This window comes from Moschus berezovskii, chromosome 26, assembly GCF_049115385.1.
Source record: "Moschus berezovskii isolate FMDL1 chromosome 26, NW_MosBer_1.0, whole genome shotgun sequence".
In the NCBI taxonomy this organism is placed as follows: domain Eukaryota; kingdom Metazoa; phylum Chordata; class Mammalia; order Artiodactyla; family Moschidae; genus Moschus; species Moschus berezovskii.
Genome location: NC_142485.1, coordinates 5,284,706 through 5,298,884, shown reverse-complemented (window position 1 = coordinate 5,298,884; position 14,179 = coordinate 5,284,706). Strand labels below are relative to the sequence as shown.

Sequence of the window (14,179 nt, the reverse complement as noted above, 5' to 3'; positions counted from 1 at the left end):
TGAGGCTGGGAGAGGTGAAAGTGGCTCCTGACCCTCCTGACCCCATGCAGGGGAAGGGCCGACATGTGTGCCCACGGCCAGATGTCAGGGAACACCCCCCCCCACCTCAAAGCTCCCCTTGCGCATCCCTGCCCCGAGGGCGGCGGGTGCGGGGATCACAAGTGTCACCCCTGCACCTGCACAAAAGGGAGACCCAGAAGCCTGGAGGCACTGGGCCCACAGGGGGCACGGGGTCAGGACCCCAGTCCTGGGACCGCCTAGCTGAGGCTCAGCCTCGCCACTAGGTGGGACCCCACGTGGGGGTGCGGGGCCAGGTGACGGTCTGCGCCCGCCCTCCCGTACCCTGCCCCCAGCACCGTGACCCACGGGCCCTCGGGGCTTCCTCCTCGGGTCCACACCGGAACGCGTCCCCGGAGCCTTACCCTGGCACTGCGGCACATGGTCTCGGAGGCACCGGGAGCTCCCTGCCCACACCACCCTGAAGACCGCTGGTCTGTGCGGCACACCATCAGGCAGCTGAGCTTTACCAACTACAGGCATGGGCACGAGACAGGCAGCGCAGCTCAGACATTTTGCTGTCCTGAACGTTTCTAGGCTCATCCAAGACCCTCTGATTTCACGAGAAGAAACATCACACACACTCAAAGGATCCCTGGCAGCTGCAGGTTCCAGAGTAACCACTACCACTCCTGGAGAGATCCAACTTCCCGAGGAAGTCACACACACATACTGGCGTGTCTTGCATGACTGGACCATCTGAGTCCTCCCTCCTGAAAAGGGCTGTGTGGGTGTGTCTAATTACAGTAACTGGACTTGCTTTGCAGAACTGTTTATACATGAAGCTAGGAAAGGTGTAACAAAAAGAAAAATCTATGCTTTCAAAGCACCTCGAAAGTTCACGTCACTTTCCCCGCATCCCACTTCCTTCAGAGACCCCGCACACACAGCACCAAGCGGAACGCCCCTGCCACCTCCACCGCTTCCCTGCCCAAGGGTACCAGCCTGGCCAGCACTGGGCAGAGGATGGGCGTGATGGCCCTCACACCTCTTCCAGGGCCTGGCGGCCACAGTGCGGGGCTGTGAGCCCCCTTCCCAGGCCACCCAGAGGGGCCCCCACCCCAGGGGGAGTAGGTGGTGCTGCCCGGCTCTGGGGGAGCCCCTGGCCATCAGGCAGTGGACACAGAGCCCCTGGGCACCCCGGCCCCTCCTCCCTACCCACCCCGACAGCGGGCGCGGAAGCCACGTACCAGGATGTCGAGGCAGGCGGCCTTCAGCAGGGTGATCTGGTCTGCAATGGTCAGGCCGGTGAAACCTGGCAGGCGTTTGGCAAACTCCACGATCTTAATAATGCACTTGGTGGCCAGTTCACTGAATTTGTCCCAGAGGCCTAGGTCCAGCCGGACTCGATGGTCGGCACTGGAGTTCTACGAGGGAGAGAAAACGTGGTCAGGGCTAGCTGTGGGAAGCTCGGCGGAAGGCAGGAGACTGAACACGGCTCCGACTGAACATGTGGACAATTCAGTCTTCACCAAGGAGCCTTGGGGCTGGGGCAGTTGTTGGTAATTGACTTTTTACCCTAGATTCATCTTTTTTAAGTGATCAGAATCTTATCCCCCAGACCAGTGGGTAACTGCATAGTGGAGAAACCCTTTCGCAATCACTCCATTCATTCCAATGAATGAAGGGATGGGAGGAGGCGGCATCACGGCTTTGTAATCTGATGACTCCACTCGACCTGGGAAAGCCAGGATGAGCACGGGCAGAAGGCCCTTCCGGGGGACACTGAGACACTGCCTCCAGCCTCGCCTGACCACACCGGGGTTTTATTGTTTAGTCTAAGTCAATTTGTGTCTGGCTTCTATCACCTGCAACAGGAAGACGTCTAACTGATGTCGAGTTACTGGTTAAGATGGATTAGGGGTGCGAGTTTCACGTTCCCCTCGCAGAGAGCTGTCCGGACGTGGAGAAGGGGTCCCGCCCCACGGCCCCCATCACCTCCCTCCTGGACCTTCCTCATGCCTCCCTGGCCTCCTCACAGGGCGTTCTTTAACCAAAGGAATGTGGGCATCCTTTTAAAGCCTAAGTCACGGTGCTGCTCAAAAATGTCCCATTCTGCTCAGGCTAGAAAGCAAAGTCCTCTCTGCGGCCTGCAAGGCTGTCCAGCTCTGACTCGCCTCCTCCAGATCCCTCTGTCCCCAGGAAGATGCACAGCGGGGCTGGCCTCAGGCTCTCTGCCCAGGCCGCCCCTCCTGCTGGCCTGCCCTGCCCCCGGGTGCACCCCTTGCCCCCCAGTCTGGGCACGCCTGGGCTCCCCCAGCCACTCCGTGACACTCTGCGCAGGTGCCGCCTGCACTCTGGGCCTGCGCTCCCAGCCCTCAGCCGCGTGAGCCCCTGTGACGGGGGGCGGGCTGGGCCCGGAAAGAGCAGGGCAGCAGCCCTCCCGGCCTGGAAGCAGGTGGATCAGACCTCAGGCCCAAAGAGAATCCCAAAGGAGAGGCTCCCCAGGAGGAGGGAGGTGGGGAAGGGCCCAGAGAGGCCCACCCGAGTCCTGGTGTGCCGACCACAGACGGGACCGTCCTGCGGTGAGGTCTGGTCCCAGGCAGTGTGCTCCAGAAGGGCAAGTGCCATCCGTACTTGTGTTTGCCTTGCCCTCCAGACCAGAGTGCCGCCACTTTACCTGATGACCAGGTGAGTCAGGGCCTGCAAGATGGACGAGGCCACCCTAAGACAGCCCTGCCAGCAGAAGAGGGCTAGCGCCCCGACCGGACAGCAAATGATCCCTCAGCTGTCTCTCACTGCTCGACCTGGCTCAGAAGCTTCCACCTCCAGGAAGCTCTCCCTGCTGTGACTGTTCTCTTTTACTCTGTCTTCGGGAGGGAAAGGTCTGATTTCTTCCTGGATAACAGCCCGTCCTCCTACAGAGATGCCCAGGGGCTCCTGCCTCCATCCTGCCTGGTCACCCACCCTCCTGAGCTGCAGTGTGCCATCTGGGGTTAAAAGACCTGCCTTGGAGTCAGACTGCCCGTGTCCAAGGCCACTTGGTATTTATGGGACGCGGGGAAAGTGACTTACTCCTCTGAGACATGGGGGCCTCGTGCCAGCCTCAAGGAGGCCTTGGAAGGAACCAAAGAATTCACAAGGCGAGAGACTCGGTATGGCCCTTGGCACAGAGTAAATGCTCAGTGAGTATCAGCTATAATAATGATGATGGTAACCGTAGTAAAGACCCCTCATCACAATCTACGGACTTCTCTCTACTGCTTACAGACTGAAACCCAAAAACAAGGCTGAGCGAAATCAAGTAACGAGCACAGTGGTACCACTGCTTGGTGGTTAAGCAGGATTTAAACCATGTACACCTGGCACCTGGTTCCTGATTCAGAGCATCACCCAGGTCTCTGGCCCTGCTTCCCATCCCGGGCTGACCTCAAAGTTCCCAATGTTGCTGTCCTGCATATGCTCTGGGCCGGGTGGCACCCCGAGCTCAAGGGGGGATTGTTTACTACATCAGTAGCAGGCCAGGGCAGGTTAGCGCCTTCACAGACGGGCCAGCAGCTCTTCTGCCTGACACCCGGGCAGGGGCGCCGGGCCCAGAACGTCATGCCAGGTCTCGCTACTCGAAGTGCATTTGTGGGTGTGCTACTCAAGACTGTGGCCTGCAGACCAGAAGCCCCTGGGAGCCACACCTGCTGAATTAGAACCTGCACTTTAAGGGCCACCAGGTGCTCTGTAAGCTGGCTGAGGGGGAAGCAGGCTCTTGGTTCCTCCTCTGTCGCCAGGGGACCTGTGTCCAAGTCCAGGGCCAGCTCTTCAGAAGCTGGTGCCACTGACCACACAGCCTGCGGGCGCCTCACTCACTTTTCTTCTGGCTCCATTATCACCATCTCTATAACCTTTCATGCAATTCTTTTTCTAGCGCATCAGACATTGAACCAGCAAAACTACAACATTCGGAGTTTTTACAAAAGAAACCGCATCTTAGGGGGGCAACGTGAACTTAAGAGGCCCAGAACGACATTCCAGTTACCCTCACTCATTTTTGAGGGCTCATAACCCAGTCCATTCTGGGGGAAATCAATCCTGGGTGTTCACTGGAAGGACTGATGCTAAGCTGAAACTCCAATACTTTGACCACCTCATACGACGAGTTGACTCACTGGAAAAGACTCTGATGCTGGGAAGGATTGGGGATTGGGGGCGGGAGAAGGGGACGGCAGAGAATGAGATGGCCGGATGGCATCACCGACTCGATGTACGTGAGTTTGAGTGAACTCAGGGAGTTGGTGATGGACAGGGAGGCCTGGCGTGCTGTGATTCATGGGGTCGCGGAGAGTCGGACATGACTGACTGACTGAACTTCTACTCACTAGAAACACATTTACACGTCAGTGAGCACGACTCGTGCAAACATCAGTTTGAAAACATCCAAATACCCGAAGCCATCTCCCCCGGCACATCCAGACCTGCCAGCACAGGCCTCCTGCCCCGTCTCCCCGTCCTCTTGTTTCTGGCCCAGCGAGGCCAATGCCCGGGGTGGGCGAGGGGCAGCCCCCCTTTGCTTCCCTAGGGCCCCTCCACCCTCGTCCTTCGGAGGCCTCGCTCCCCGGGGCGGGCTCTCCCAGCTGGAAAGCCCTGCGCTCCGCGCCGCCTTCTGCTGAGACCCCCGACTCCTCCTTGGCTCCCCTCGACTCCCGCCCCGGGGAAGGTCCCTGGGAGCAGGAGCCTCGTCTCCGTCACCGGCCCTGCGAACGGGTCCCACCTGTGCATCGTGACTGCGAGGGAGGAAGCACCCACTCGACGCGACCGCAACCCCCAGACGGGACGGGGTGGCGAAGAGCGCCCCCTTCCTGAGCCGGGTTCCTCCAGCCCACGGTTAGTGGTGTCTGCGCGTCCGAGCGAGTGCGCCCACGGGGCAGGGCGAGGGCGCATGCGTGAATGAACGTGTGTGTGTGTGTGTGTGTGTGTGTGTGCGTGCATGTGTGCGTGTGTGTGCGTGTGTGTGCGTGCGTGTGCGCTATGTGTGTGTCTGTGCTGTGTGTGTGCTAGTGGGCCTGCGCGGCAGGCGAGGGCGCATGCGTGAATGAACACGTGTGTGTGTGTGTGTGTGTCTGTGTATGTGTGTCTGTGTCTCTCTGTGCTAGTGCGCCTGCGCGGCAGGCGAGGGCACATGCGTGAATGAACACGTGTGTGTGTGTGTGTGTCTGTGTGTGTGTCTGTGCTAGTGCGCCTGCGCGGCAGGCGAGGGCACATGCGTGAATGAACACGTGTGTGTGTGTGTGTGTCTGTGTGTGTGTCTGTGCTAGTGCGCCTGCGCGGCAGGCGAGGGCGCATGCGTGCATGGGCATACGTGCGTGTCTGTGCGTGCGTGTGTGCGTGCGCGGCGGCACGGCATGGGCGGGGCCTCTCACCGTGGTGTACTTGCCCAGCTGGCAGAGCGAGGGGAAGGTTTCCTGGTGAGCCTTGCGGATCTTCTCGGTGAGGTCGTCCAGTTCTGCCGTCATTTCGTAGCTCTCCATGCACTCCTGCTTCGAAGGCTCCTTCTTCTTCTTGTTCCTGTCATTCCTGACCGCTGTGGACGAGAGAGCAGACAGAGCAGGGTCACCAGAGGCCGGGCTGCGTGGGGCTGGGGAAGGCGGTCGGCACCGCACAGCATCCCCGGTAAACGGGCGGCGGCGCGCCGGTTCCTGAGGAGAGCTCAGCTCACCAACAGGGAGGGCCTGTTTGTTTGGACGCAACCTCCCATGTGCACCGGTGCCTCGAAGACTCTCCGGGCACGGCGGTGGGGTCGCCCAAGGGGCGCGCCAAGAAAACCCCTCTTGCCTGGGACACACATCCCGGAATGGAGCCAGGGATTCCTAGCTAGGCCTTTCGGTTTACGTTTTTTGCTTTTCAGTTTTCTGAATTAACTGGCAGTTTTGGAGAGATTCATCTTTAAGAGGATGGGGTTTGGGGTTTGTGTTCCTTCATGTGTTTCTGCTTCATTAACTTTCTGTGTTAATCGCAGTCTTTTCTGTGAAGTTTTAAACAGTAATGATCCATGGGTCAGGAGCCATTGGCCTGGGTAGTTGTCCGTTCATTCATCCCTTACCTGCCCTGCAGCCCTCGTCCCCACGCCTTGTCTGGCAGGGGACCTCATGCAGCATAGCCTTGGCCTCTGCTGTGGCTGGTACCCCTACAGCCCAGCCTCTCTGACAGCTCAGAGCCGAGGGCCACTCAGCTCTGGCAAGGGTCTCCTGAGGAAGAAAACTGGGACCCAGGGAGGCAGACAGGGGAAACTAGACCATGCAACGCCCCCTCAAGCTGCCGAGGGACTCAGGAGTGCCAGGCTGGACACCACCTGCTGGATCTGCCGCCACGCTGACCTGGAAGTCTGTGCTGCACACGACCCAGGGCATAATCTGAGCCTTCCTAAGAGGATTCAGCCTGGCCCTGCTTGAAAACCCCAGGCGATCTGACAGACAGGTTGTGGTCTACACTGTGAGGACCCCAAAGCTGCCTGGAAGCTGAGGGTAGAGGGAAAGCAAGGCACCAGCACAGGGAGAGGAGGAAAGGTGGAAGGAAAGCAATGGGAAGGGCAGCGGGGAGATAGGGAGAAGTGGGGGTGGGGTGGTACTGAAAACCTCAGATCTGTAAGAGCACCTCATGCCTGCAGTCGGGGCAGTACTTCTTAGTGCCTCAGATCCTACTGGGAGCCGTGTCCACAGTATGTCACTTGATCCCCTTGCCAGGTAGGCAATTTAAAACCCATTTTACAGATGAGGAAACAGAGCCTCAGTGAGTCTAAGGTATGTGCCCATGACTACGCAGCTGGCAAGTCCCTTCCTCTTTATTTGCTTGTTCCTAACAAAATAAACACATTTGAAAAAACTTCTCCAGGCGATTTTCTTTTCCAGGACTCTGAAATGTCACTGTTCTTTGGCTCAGAACGTTTCCAGGTCTAGGACAAGTAAAGACAGTTGGGGTATCTGAGCCTCACGGGAAAGCAGACCAAGTGGCCAGACCACTCCTACAGGTGGCAGACACGGGGGAGGACAGTGTGGTTTAAAGCAAGGAGAGTGCAAAAGTGAAAAACCAATTCCTTTTAAAATTGCATCCAAAAAAAACCCAAAACCCTTAGGAATAAACCTGAGCAAGCTGACAAAAGACTTAAGTGCTAAGAACTATAAAACATTAATAAAAGAAACGGAAGATGATTCAAAGAAATGGAAAGATATCCCATGCTCTTGGATCAGAAGAATTAATATCGTTAAAATGGCTATACTACCCAAAACAATCCAGACCTTTAATGTGATCCCCATCAAGTTACCCATGACATTTTTCACAGAATGAGAACAAATAATCCTAAAATTTATCTGGAACCATGGAAGACCAGAATTGCCAAAGCAATCCTGAGGAAAAAGAACAAAGCAGGAGGCACAGCCCTCCCAGGCTTCAGACGATACTGCAGAGCTAGAGTAATCAAAATGGCATGGTGTTGGCACAGAAAGAGGCATACATCATCACTACAGAATAGCCAGCACAGAAATAAACACACTCACCTAAACATCACCTTACTCTTCGACGAAGAAGGCAAGAATATACAATGGGGAAAAGACAATCTCTTTTGCAGCTCATGCTGGAAAAGTTTAGACAGCTGCATGTAAATCAGTGAAGTCAGAACACATCCTCACACCACACACAAAAAGAAACTCAACACGGCTCAAAGGCTTCAGTGTAAGACATGACACCACAAAGGCAGAAGAGAACATAGCAAAACATTCTCTGACATAAATCACACCTGTGTTTCCTTAGGTCAGTCTCCCAAGGCAACAGAAATATAAGCAAAAATAAATGGGATCTAATCAAACTTACAAGTTTTATAAAGGAAACCATAAAATGAAAGGACAATCTATGGACTGGGAGAAAATATTTGCAAATGATATGACCGACTGACAAGGGCTTAATTTCTAAAATATGTAAGCATTTCAAAGAACTCAATAACCAGAAAGGACAATCCAATAAAAAAATGGGTAGAAGACCTAAATACACGTTTCTTCAAAGAAGAAATACAAATGGCCAACAGGAACAATGAAAAAATGCTCAACATCACTAATTATTAGAGAAAACTACAATGAGGTACCCCCTCACACTGGTTAGAATGTCCATTCTTTAAAAGTCTACAAATAACAAATGCTGGAGAGGGTGTGGAGAAAAGGGAACACCACTAAACTGTTGGTGGGAATAAAGATTGGTATAGCCACAATGATAACAGTATGGGGGTTCTTAAAAAAACTAAAAATAGAATTGCCAAATGATCCAGCAATCCCACTCCTGGGCATATATCTGAAGAAAACTCTGCTTCAGAATGATGGATGCACTCCTATGTTCGTTGATGTTTGTTGTTTTAATCGCTAAGTTGTGTTCAACTCTTTTGGGACCCCATGGACTTGTGGCCTGCCAGGCTCTTCTGTCCATGGGATTTCCCAAGCAAGAATACTGGAATGGGTTCCCATTTCCTTCTTCCCTACCCAGGATCAAACCCACATCTCCTGCATTGACAGGTGCATTGTTTACCACTGAGACACCTGGGAAGCCCTATGTTCACAGCAGCACTATTTACAATAGCCAAGACATGGGATTCCTTTGTGGCTCAGCTGGTAAAGAATCCGCCTGCAATGTGGGAGACTTGGTTTTGATCCCTGGGTTGGAAAGATCCCCTGGAGAAGGGAAAGGCTACCCACTCCAGTATTCTGGCCTGGAGAATTCCATGGACTGCATACTCCATGGGGTTGCAAAGAGTTGGACATGACTGAGCGACTTTCACTTTTCAAGACATGGAAGCAACATGAATGGCTATCAACAGATGAACAGATAAAGATGTGCGTGCATACAATGGATCACTGCTCAACCATAAAAAGGAGTGAAATCGGGTTGTTTGTATAGAGGTGGATGAACCAAGAGATTATCATACTAAGTGGAGGAGGTCAGACAGAGAAAGATAAACACCATTTGATATGTAAAGTCATGCTCAAAATTCTCCAAACCAGGCTTCTGCAATACGTGAACCGTGAACTTCCAGATGTTCAAGCTGGTTTTAGAAAAGGCAGAGGAACCAGAGATCAAATTGCCAACAGCTGCTGGATCATGGAGAAAGCAAGAGAGTTCCTGAAAAACATCTATTTCTGCTTCATTGACTATGCCAAAGCCTTTGACTGTGTGGATCACAATAAACTGTGGGAAATTCTGAAAGAGATGGGAATCCCAGACCACCTGACCTGCCTCTTGAGAAACCTGTATGCAGGTCAGGAAGCAACAGTTAGAACTGGACATGGAACAACAGACTGGTTCCAAATAGGAAAAGGAGTACGTCAAGGTTGTATATTGTCACCCTGCTTATTTAACTTATATGCAGAGTACATCAAGAGGAACGCTGGGCTGGAAGAAGCACAAGCTGGAATCAAGATTGCCGGGAGAAATATCAATAATCTCAGATATGCAGATGACACCACCCTTATGGCAGAAAGTGAAGAGGAACTAAAGAGACTCTTGATGAAAGTGAAAGAGGAGAGTGAAAAGGTTGGCTTGAAGCTCAACATTCAGAAAACAAAGATCATGGCATCTGGTCCCAACACTTCATGGGAAATAGATGGGGAAACAGTGGAAACAGTGTCAGACTTTATTTTTCTGGGCTCCAAAATCACTGCAGATGCTGATTGCAGCCATGAAATTTAAAGATGCTTACTCCTTGGAAGGAAAGTTATGACCAACCTAGATAGCATATTAAAAAGCAGAGACATTACTTTGCCAACCAAGGTCCGTCTAGTCAAAGCTATGGTTTTTGCAGTGGTCATGTATGGATGTGAGAGTTGGACTGTGAAGAAAGCTGGTCGCTGAAGAATTGATGCTTTTGAACTGTGGTGTTGGAGAAGACTCTTGAGGGTCCCTTGGACTGCAAGGAGATCCAACCAGTCCATTCTAAAGGAGATTAGTCCTGGGTGTTCATTGGAAGGACTGATACTAAAGCTGAAGCTCCAATACTTTGGCCACCTCATGAGAAGAGTTGACTTACTGGAAAAGACTCTGATGCTGAGAGGAATTGGGGGCAGGAGGAGAAGGGGACGACAGAGGATGAGATGGCTGGATGGCATCACCGACTCAATGGATGTGAGTTTGAGTGAACTCCGGGAGTTGGTGATGGACAGGGAGGCCTGGTGTGCTGCGATTCATGGGATCACACAGTCGGACACGACTTAAGCAACTTAGCAGCAGCAGCAGCAAAAAAACACATCCAGCAAGTCCACTGCTTGGTGGACATCCCAGAGAACAGAAAAGACACTTCTCTGCAAACCTACACCCAAATATTCACAGCAGCGCGATTCCTAACAGCCCAGAAGTGGAAATCACCCACCTGCCCATCCACTGATGAATGGATAAACAAAACTGGCCTGTCTGTACAGTGGAATATTAATGGGCACAAAAAGGGACAGGATTCAGATACATGTGACAACACGGATGAACATTGGCAACATGATGTTCAGTGAAAGAAACGAACCTTCTTTTCTATTCTCGTGGTTCTATTCCTATGAGATGTTCGGAATAAGCTAATCCATACAAAGCCAGTGGTTGCCAAAGGATGAGGTGAGGGTGGGGGGTGGGAAGTGACTGCAGTTGGGCCCACAGTGTCTTCTTGGGAGATGAAGATACTCCAGAATTAAGCAGTGGTAATGGCTACGCATGCCAAAGAATGTTCAAACTACCGCACAATTGTACTCATCTCACATGCTAGCAAAATAATGCTCAAAATTCTCCAAGCCAAGCTTCACATGAACTGTGAACTTCCAGATGTTCAAGCTGGATTTAGAAAAGGCAGAGGAACCAGAGATCAAATTGCCAACATCCACTGGATCATCAAAAAGGCAAGAGAGTTCCACAAAAACATCTACTTTTGCTTTACTGACTACGCCAAAGCCTTTGACAGTGTGGATCACAACAGACTGTGGAAAATTCTGAAAGAGATGGGAATACCAGACCACCTGACCTACTTCCTGAGAAGTCTGTATACAGGTCAAGAAGCAACAGTTAGAACTGGACTTGGAACAATGACTGGTTTCAAATAGGAAAAGGAGTACGTCAAGGTTGTATATTGTCACCCTGCTTATTTAACTTATATTCAGAGTACATCATGAGAAACGCTGGGCTGGAAGAAGCACAAGCTGGAATCAAGATTGCCGGGAGAAATATCAATAACCTCAGATGTGCAGATGACACCACCCTTATGGCAGAAAGTGAAGAGGAACTAAAGAGCTTCTTGATGAAAATGAGAGAGGAGAGTGAAAAAGTTGGGTTAAAACTCAACATTCAGAAAACTAAGATCATGACATCTGGTCCCATCTCTCCATGGCAAGTAGATGGGGAAACAATGGAAACGGTGAGAGACTTTATTATTTTTTTGGCTCCAAAATCACTGCAGATGGTGAACCTGCAGCCATGAAGTTAAAAGACACTTGCTCCTTGGAAGGAAAGTTATGACCAACCTAGACAGCATATTAAAAAGCAGAGACATTACTTTACCAACAAATGTCCGTCTAGTCGAACCTATGGTTTTTCCGGTAGTCATGTATGGATGTGAGAGTTGGACTATAAAGAAAGCTGAATGCTGAAGAATTGATGCTTTTGAACTGTGGTGTTGGAGAAGACTCTTGAGGGTCCCTTGGACTGCAAGGAGATCCAACCAGTCCATCCTAGAGGAAATCAGTCCTGAATATTCATTGGAAGGACTGATGCTGAAGCTGAAACTCCAATCCTTTGGCCACCTGATGTGAAGAACTGACTCACTGGAAAAGACCCTGATGCTGGGAAAGACTGAAGGTGGGAGGAGAAGGGGACGACAGAGGATGAGATGTTGGATGGCATCACTGACTCAATGGACATGAGTTTGAGTAAGCTCTGGGAGTTGGTGATGGACAGGGAGGCCTGGCGTGCTGCAGTCCATGGGGTCACAAAGAGTCAGATACAACTGAGCAACTGAACTGAACCAAATGGCTGTTCGACTGTGTGCAAGTATTACAGATCCCTGGACTGTATACTTTAAAACAGGGGTTCCCAACCTCCGGGGTCTAATGCCTGATGAGCTGAGGTGGAGCTGATGTAATCATAGTAAGTGCACAATAAATATAACGCGCTTGAATCCCCAAACCATCCCGCCCCGCTCTGGTCCATGAAAAAATCGTCTTCACAAAACTGGTCCCTGGTGCCAAAAAGGCTGGGGACCGCTGCTTTAAGATGATTAGTGTTACATGAATTATATCGTAAAACAACAAGAGCCAACAACAAAAGCCCAAAGCCCCATGGGAGGGCATAGTCACCCAGCTCTTGGGCCTGCTCTGGCCATGACGGCACCTGGATCTCCTGACTTAGCCATGGCAGCAACATTGCTCTCTGACAGCTTGGCGAGGCCTGGACCCTGCCTCAAGGAACTCGGTAAATTCCACAGCGAACTGCGGTAGTGGGCGTTCTGATTCCGTGTCTACAGTCTAGAACCTGGAGGCCCCGGGTCACCCTGTTTGCAAGTCATCAGGATGTGAGCGGAACATACGGGAAAGTAAAGAGGCGCCATGTGTGCCGCCCCAGCCCCCTGCAGGCCCAGGCACCATCCACTGCCTCTCCACCCGTGGCCCCCGCAACAGGAAGCTCCGAGGAGCAGTCACAGTGCTGGAGGGTCACCTGGGGGGAGGGGCCAGCCCTGAGCGCCTGCTCCCCGCCAGAAAGCAGAGGTGAGGGGGAAGGGGACCCCCGTGAGCCGGGCAGGGAGGCGGCGTTTCTCATTTCAAGGCCAGGGCTCCGCCTGCTGTGCTCGGGCTCCAGGCCTAGGCGCTCTCAGGGGCCGTCTGGTGGCCAAGGGACCAAGTCTTGACCTCCATTCCCTTCCAGATGGCTCGTGCCCTCCCCAAGCGAAGTCCCCCACCCCGTATCTCCATCACCAGAGGACTCCTGGGACACTCAGACTCCTCTGCAGCTGCACCATGCAGCCCCACGCCTGGTGACAACACCCAATTATGGAGCGACTCCTACGTTGATGGACAGGTTTTTTAAACATTGGCTCCAGCAGCTTGCTCTGCTCAATGGTTCTGAAGTGCTATGGAACGCAGACGTGGTGTCTGGGCCAGGCGTGTGGACAGCTGCCAAAACCACCAGCAGTGGGGGACGAGGCGGTGCAGAGCTGGGGGCGCTGGCTCCATCCCCCCTCGGGGCTCACGTTGGCGGTGGCTGGACTGGAGCTGAAGCTCTCTGTACACAGGGCACCAGTGAGGTCTGGGGTGCTGCAGGGCTGGGATCTGACCGCGTCCCCTCCTGGAGCGGCCGGCCCCTCCCAGAGCCCCTCTCCTCAGTGGTCACTGGGCGGGAAGGGCGGGTCCCCTAGTCACATAGGGAGGACGGGAGCCCTTCCATGTGGACACAGGTAAACCTGAGCACCCTGGGCCTGTGGGTAGCATCGTGGGTTGGTGGCTGCAAGTGGCAGTTAGGCTTTTGAAGAAGCCGGCGGGTAGTGGCACCATGTGAGCAGGTGGACCATTGCTTTGTCCATCCATTCTTTCATTCACCAAATATTCTGCGAGTGCCCACTCTGTGCCATCTGCTGGGGGCAACGAGGTGGGAAGCGCACAAAGCCTCCTGCTTCCACGGCACTCCCTCGTGGTGGGAGACGCACGGTCATCTGATAACAGTGACGGAAACAGGACTGTCGGCTTCACCTATCACCTGTGCTGTCACTCGAGCTAGAGTTAGTCTAAGACTGTGATGTTAGCACAGCTCCACAGCAGTGACGGGGCACTCGCGGAAGCCCTCTATTCATAATAGATCACTCAGTCCTCACGGCCACCTGACAGGGAAGGATCATCATCGTGCCCATTTTGCAGATGAAAACTGAGGCACAGAAATGTAAATAACCTGCCCCTGCCTATAACTGATGTAGAGGGGGTTTGGAATTCAGAAATCCTGGCTCCAGGGCCCTCAGCTGTGTGTGTCACACTCACACATGATGCTATGATGTGAGTGTCATGGAGGAGGCTGCAGGAGCATGAGTGCTATTGGGGGTGTGTGTGTGTATGGGGGGAGTGGGGTGTGTGTGTGTGTGCGTATGGGGGGAGTGGGGTGTGTGTGCGTGCGTATGGGGGGAGTGGGGTGTTTGTGTGTGTGTGTA

The 14,179-nt window shown here is 53.0% G+C and overlaps 1 protein-coding gene across 3 annotated transcripts in view; it reads right to left on the bottom strand.

Annotated features, from left to right (window-relative positions):
- RARB (retinoic acid receptor beta) overlaps positions 1–14,179 on the bottom strand; it is a 189,713-nt gene that overhangs the window by 18,981 nt on the left and 156,553 nt on the right. For all 3 annotated transcript variants that reach the window (XM_055416736.2, XM_055416738.2, XM_088832683.1), the window contains exons 4-5: positions 5,409–5,569; positions 1,248–1,424 (exon numbers count right to left, since the gene is read on the bottom strand). In XM_055416736.2, coding sequence (XP_055272711.1) covers positions 1,248–1,424; positions 5,409–5,569 — 338 coding nt within the window. The remainder of the gene's footprint in view (positions 1–1,247; positions 1,425–5,408; positions 5,570–14,179) is intronic.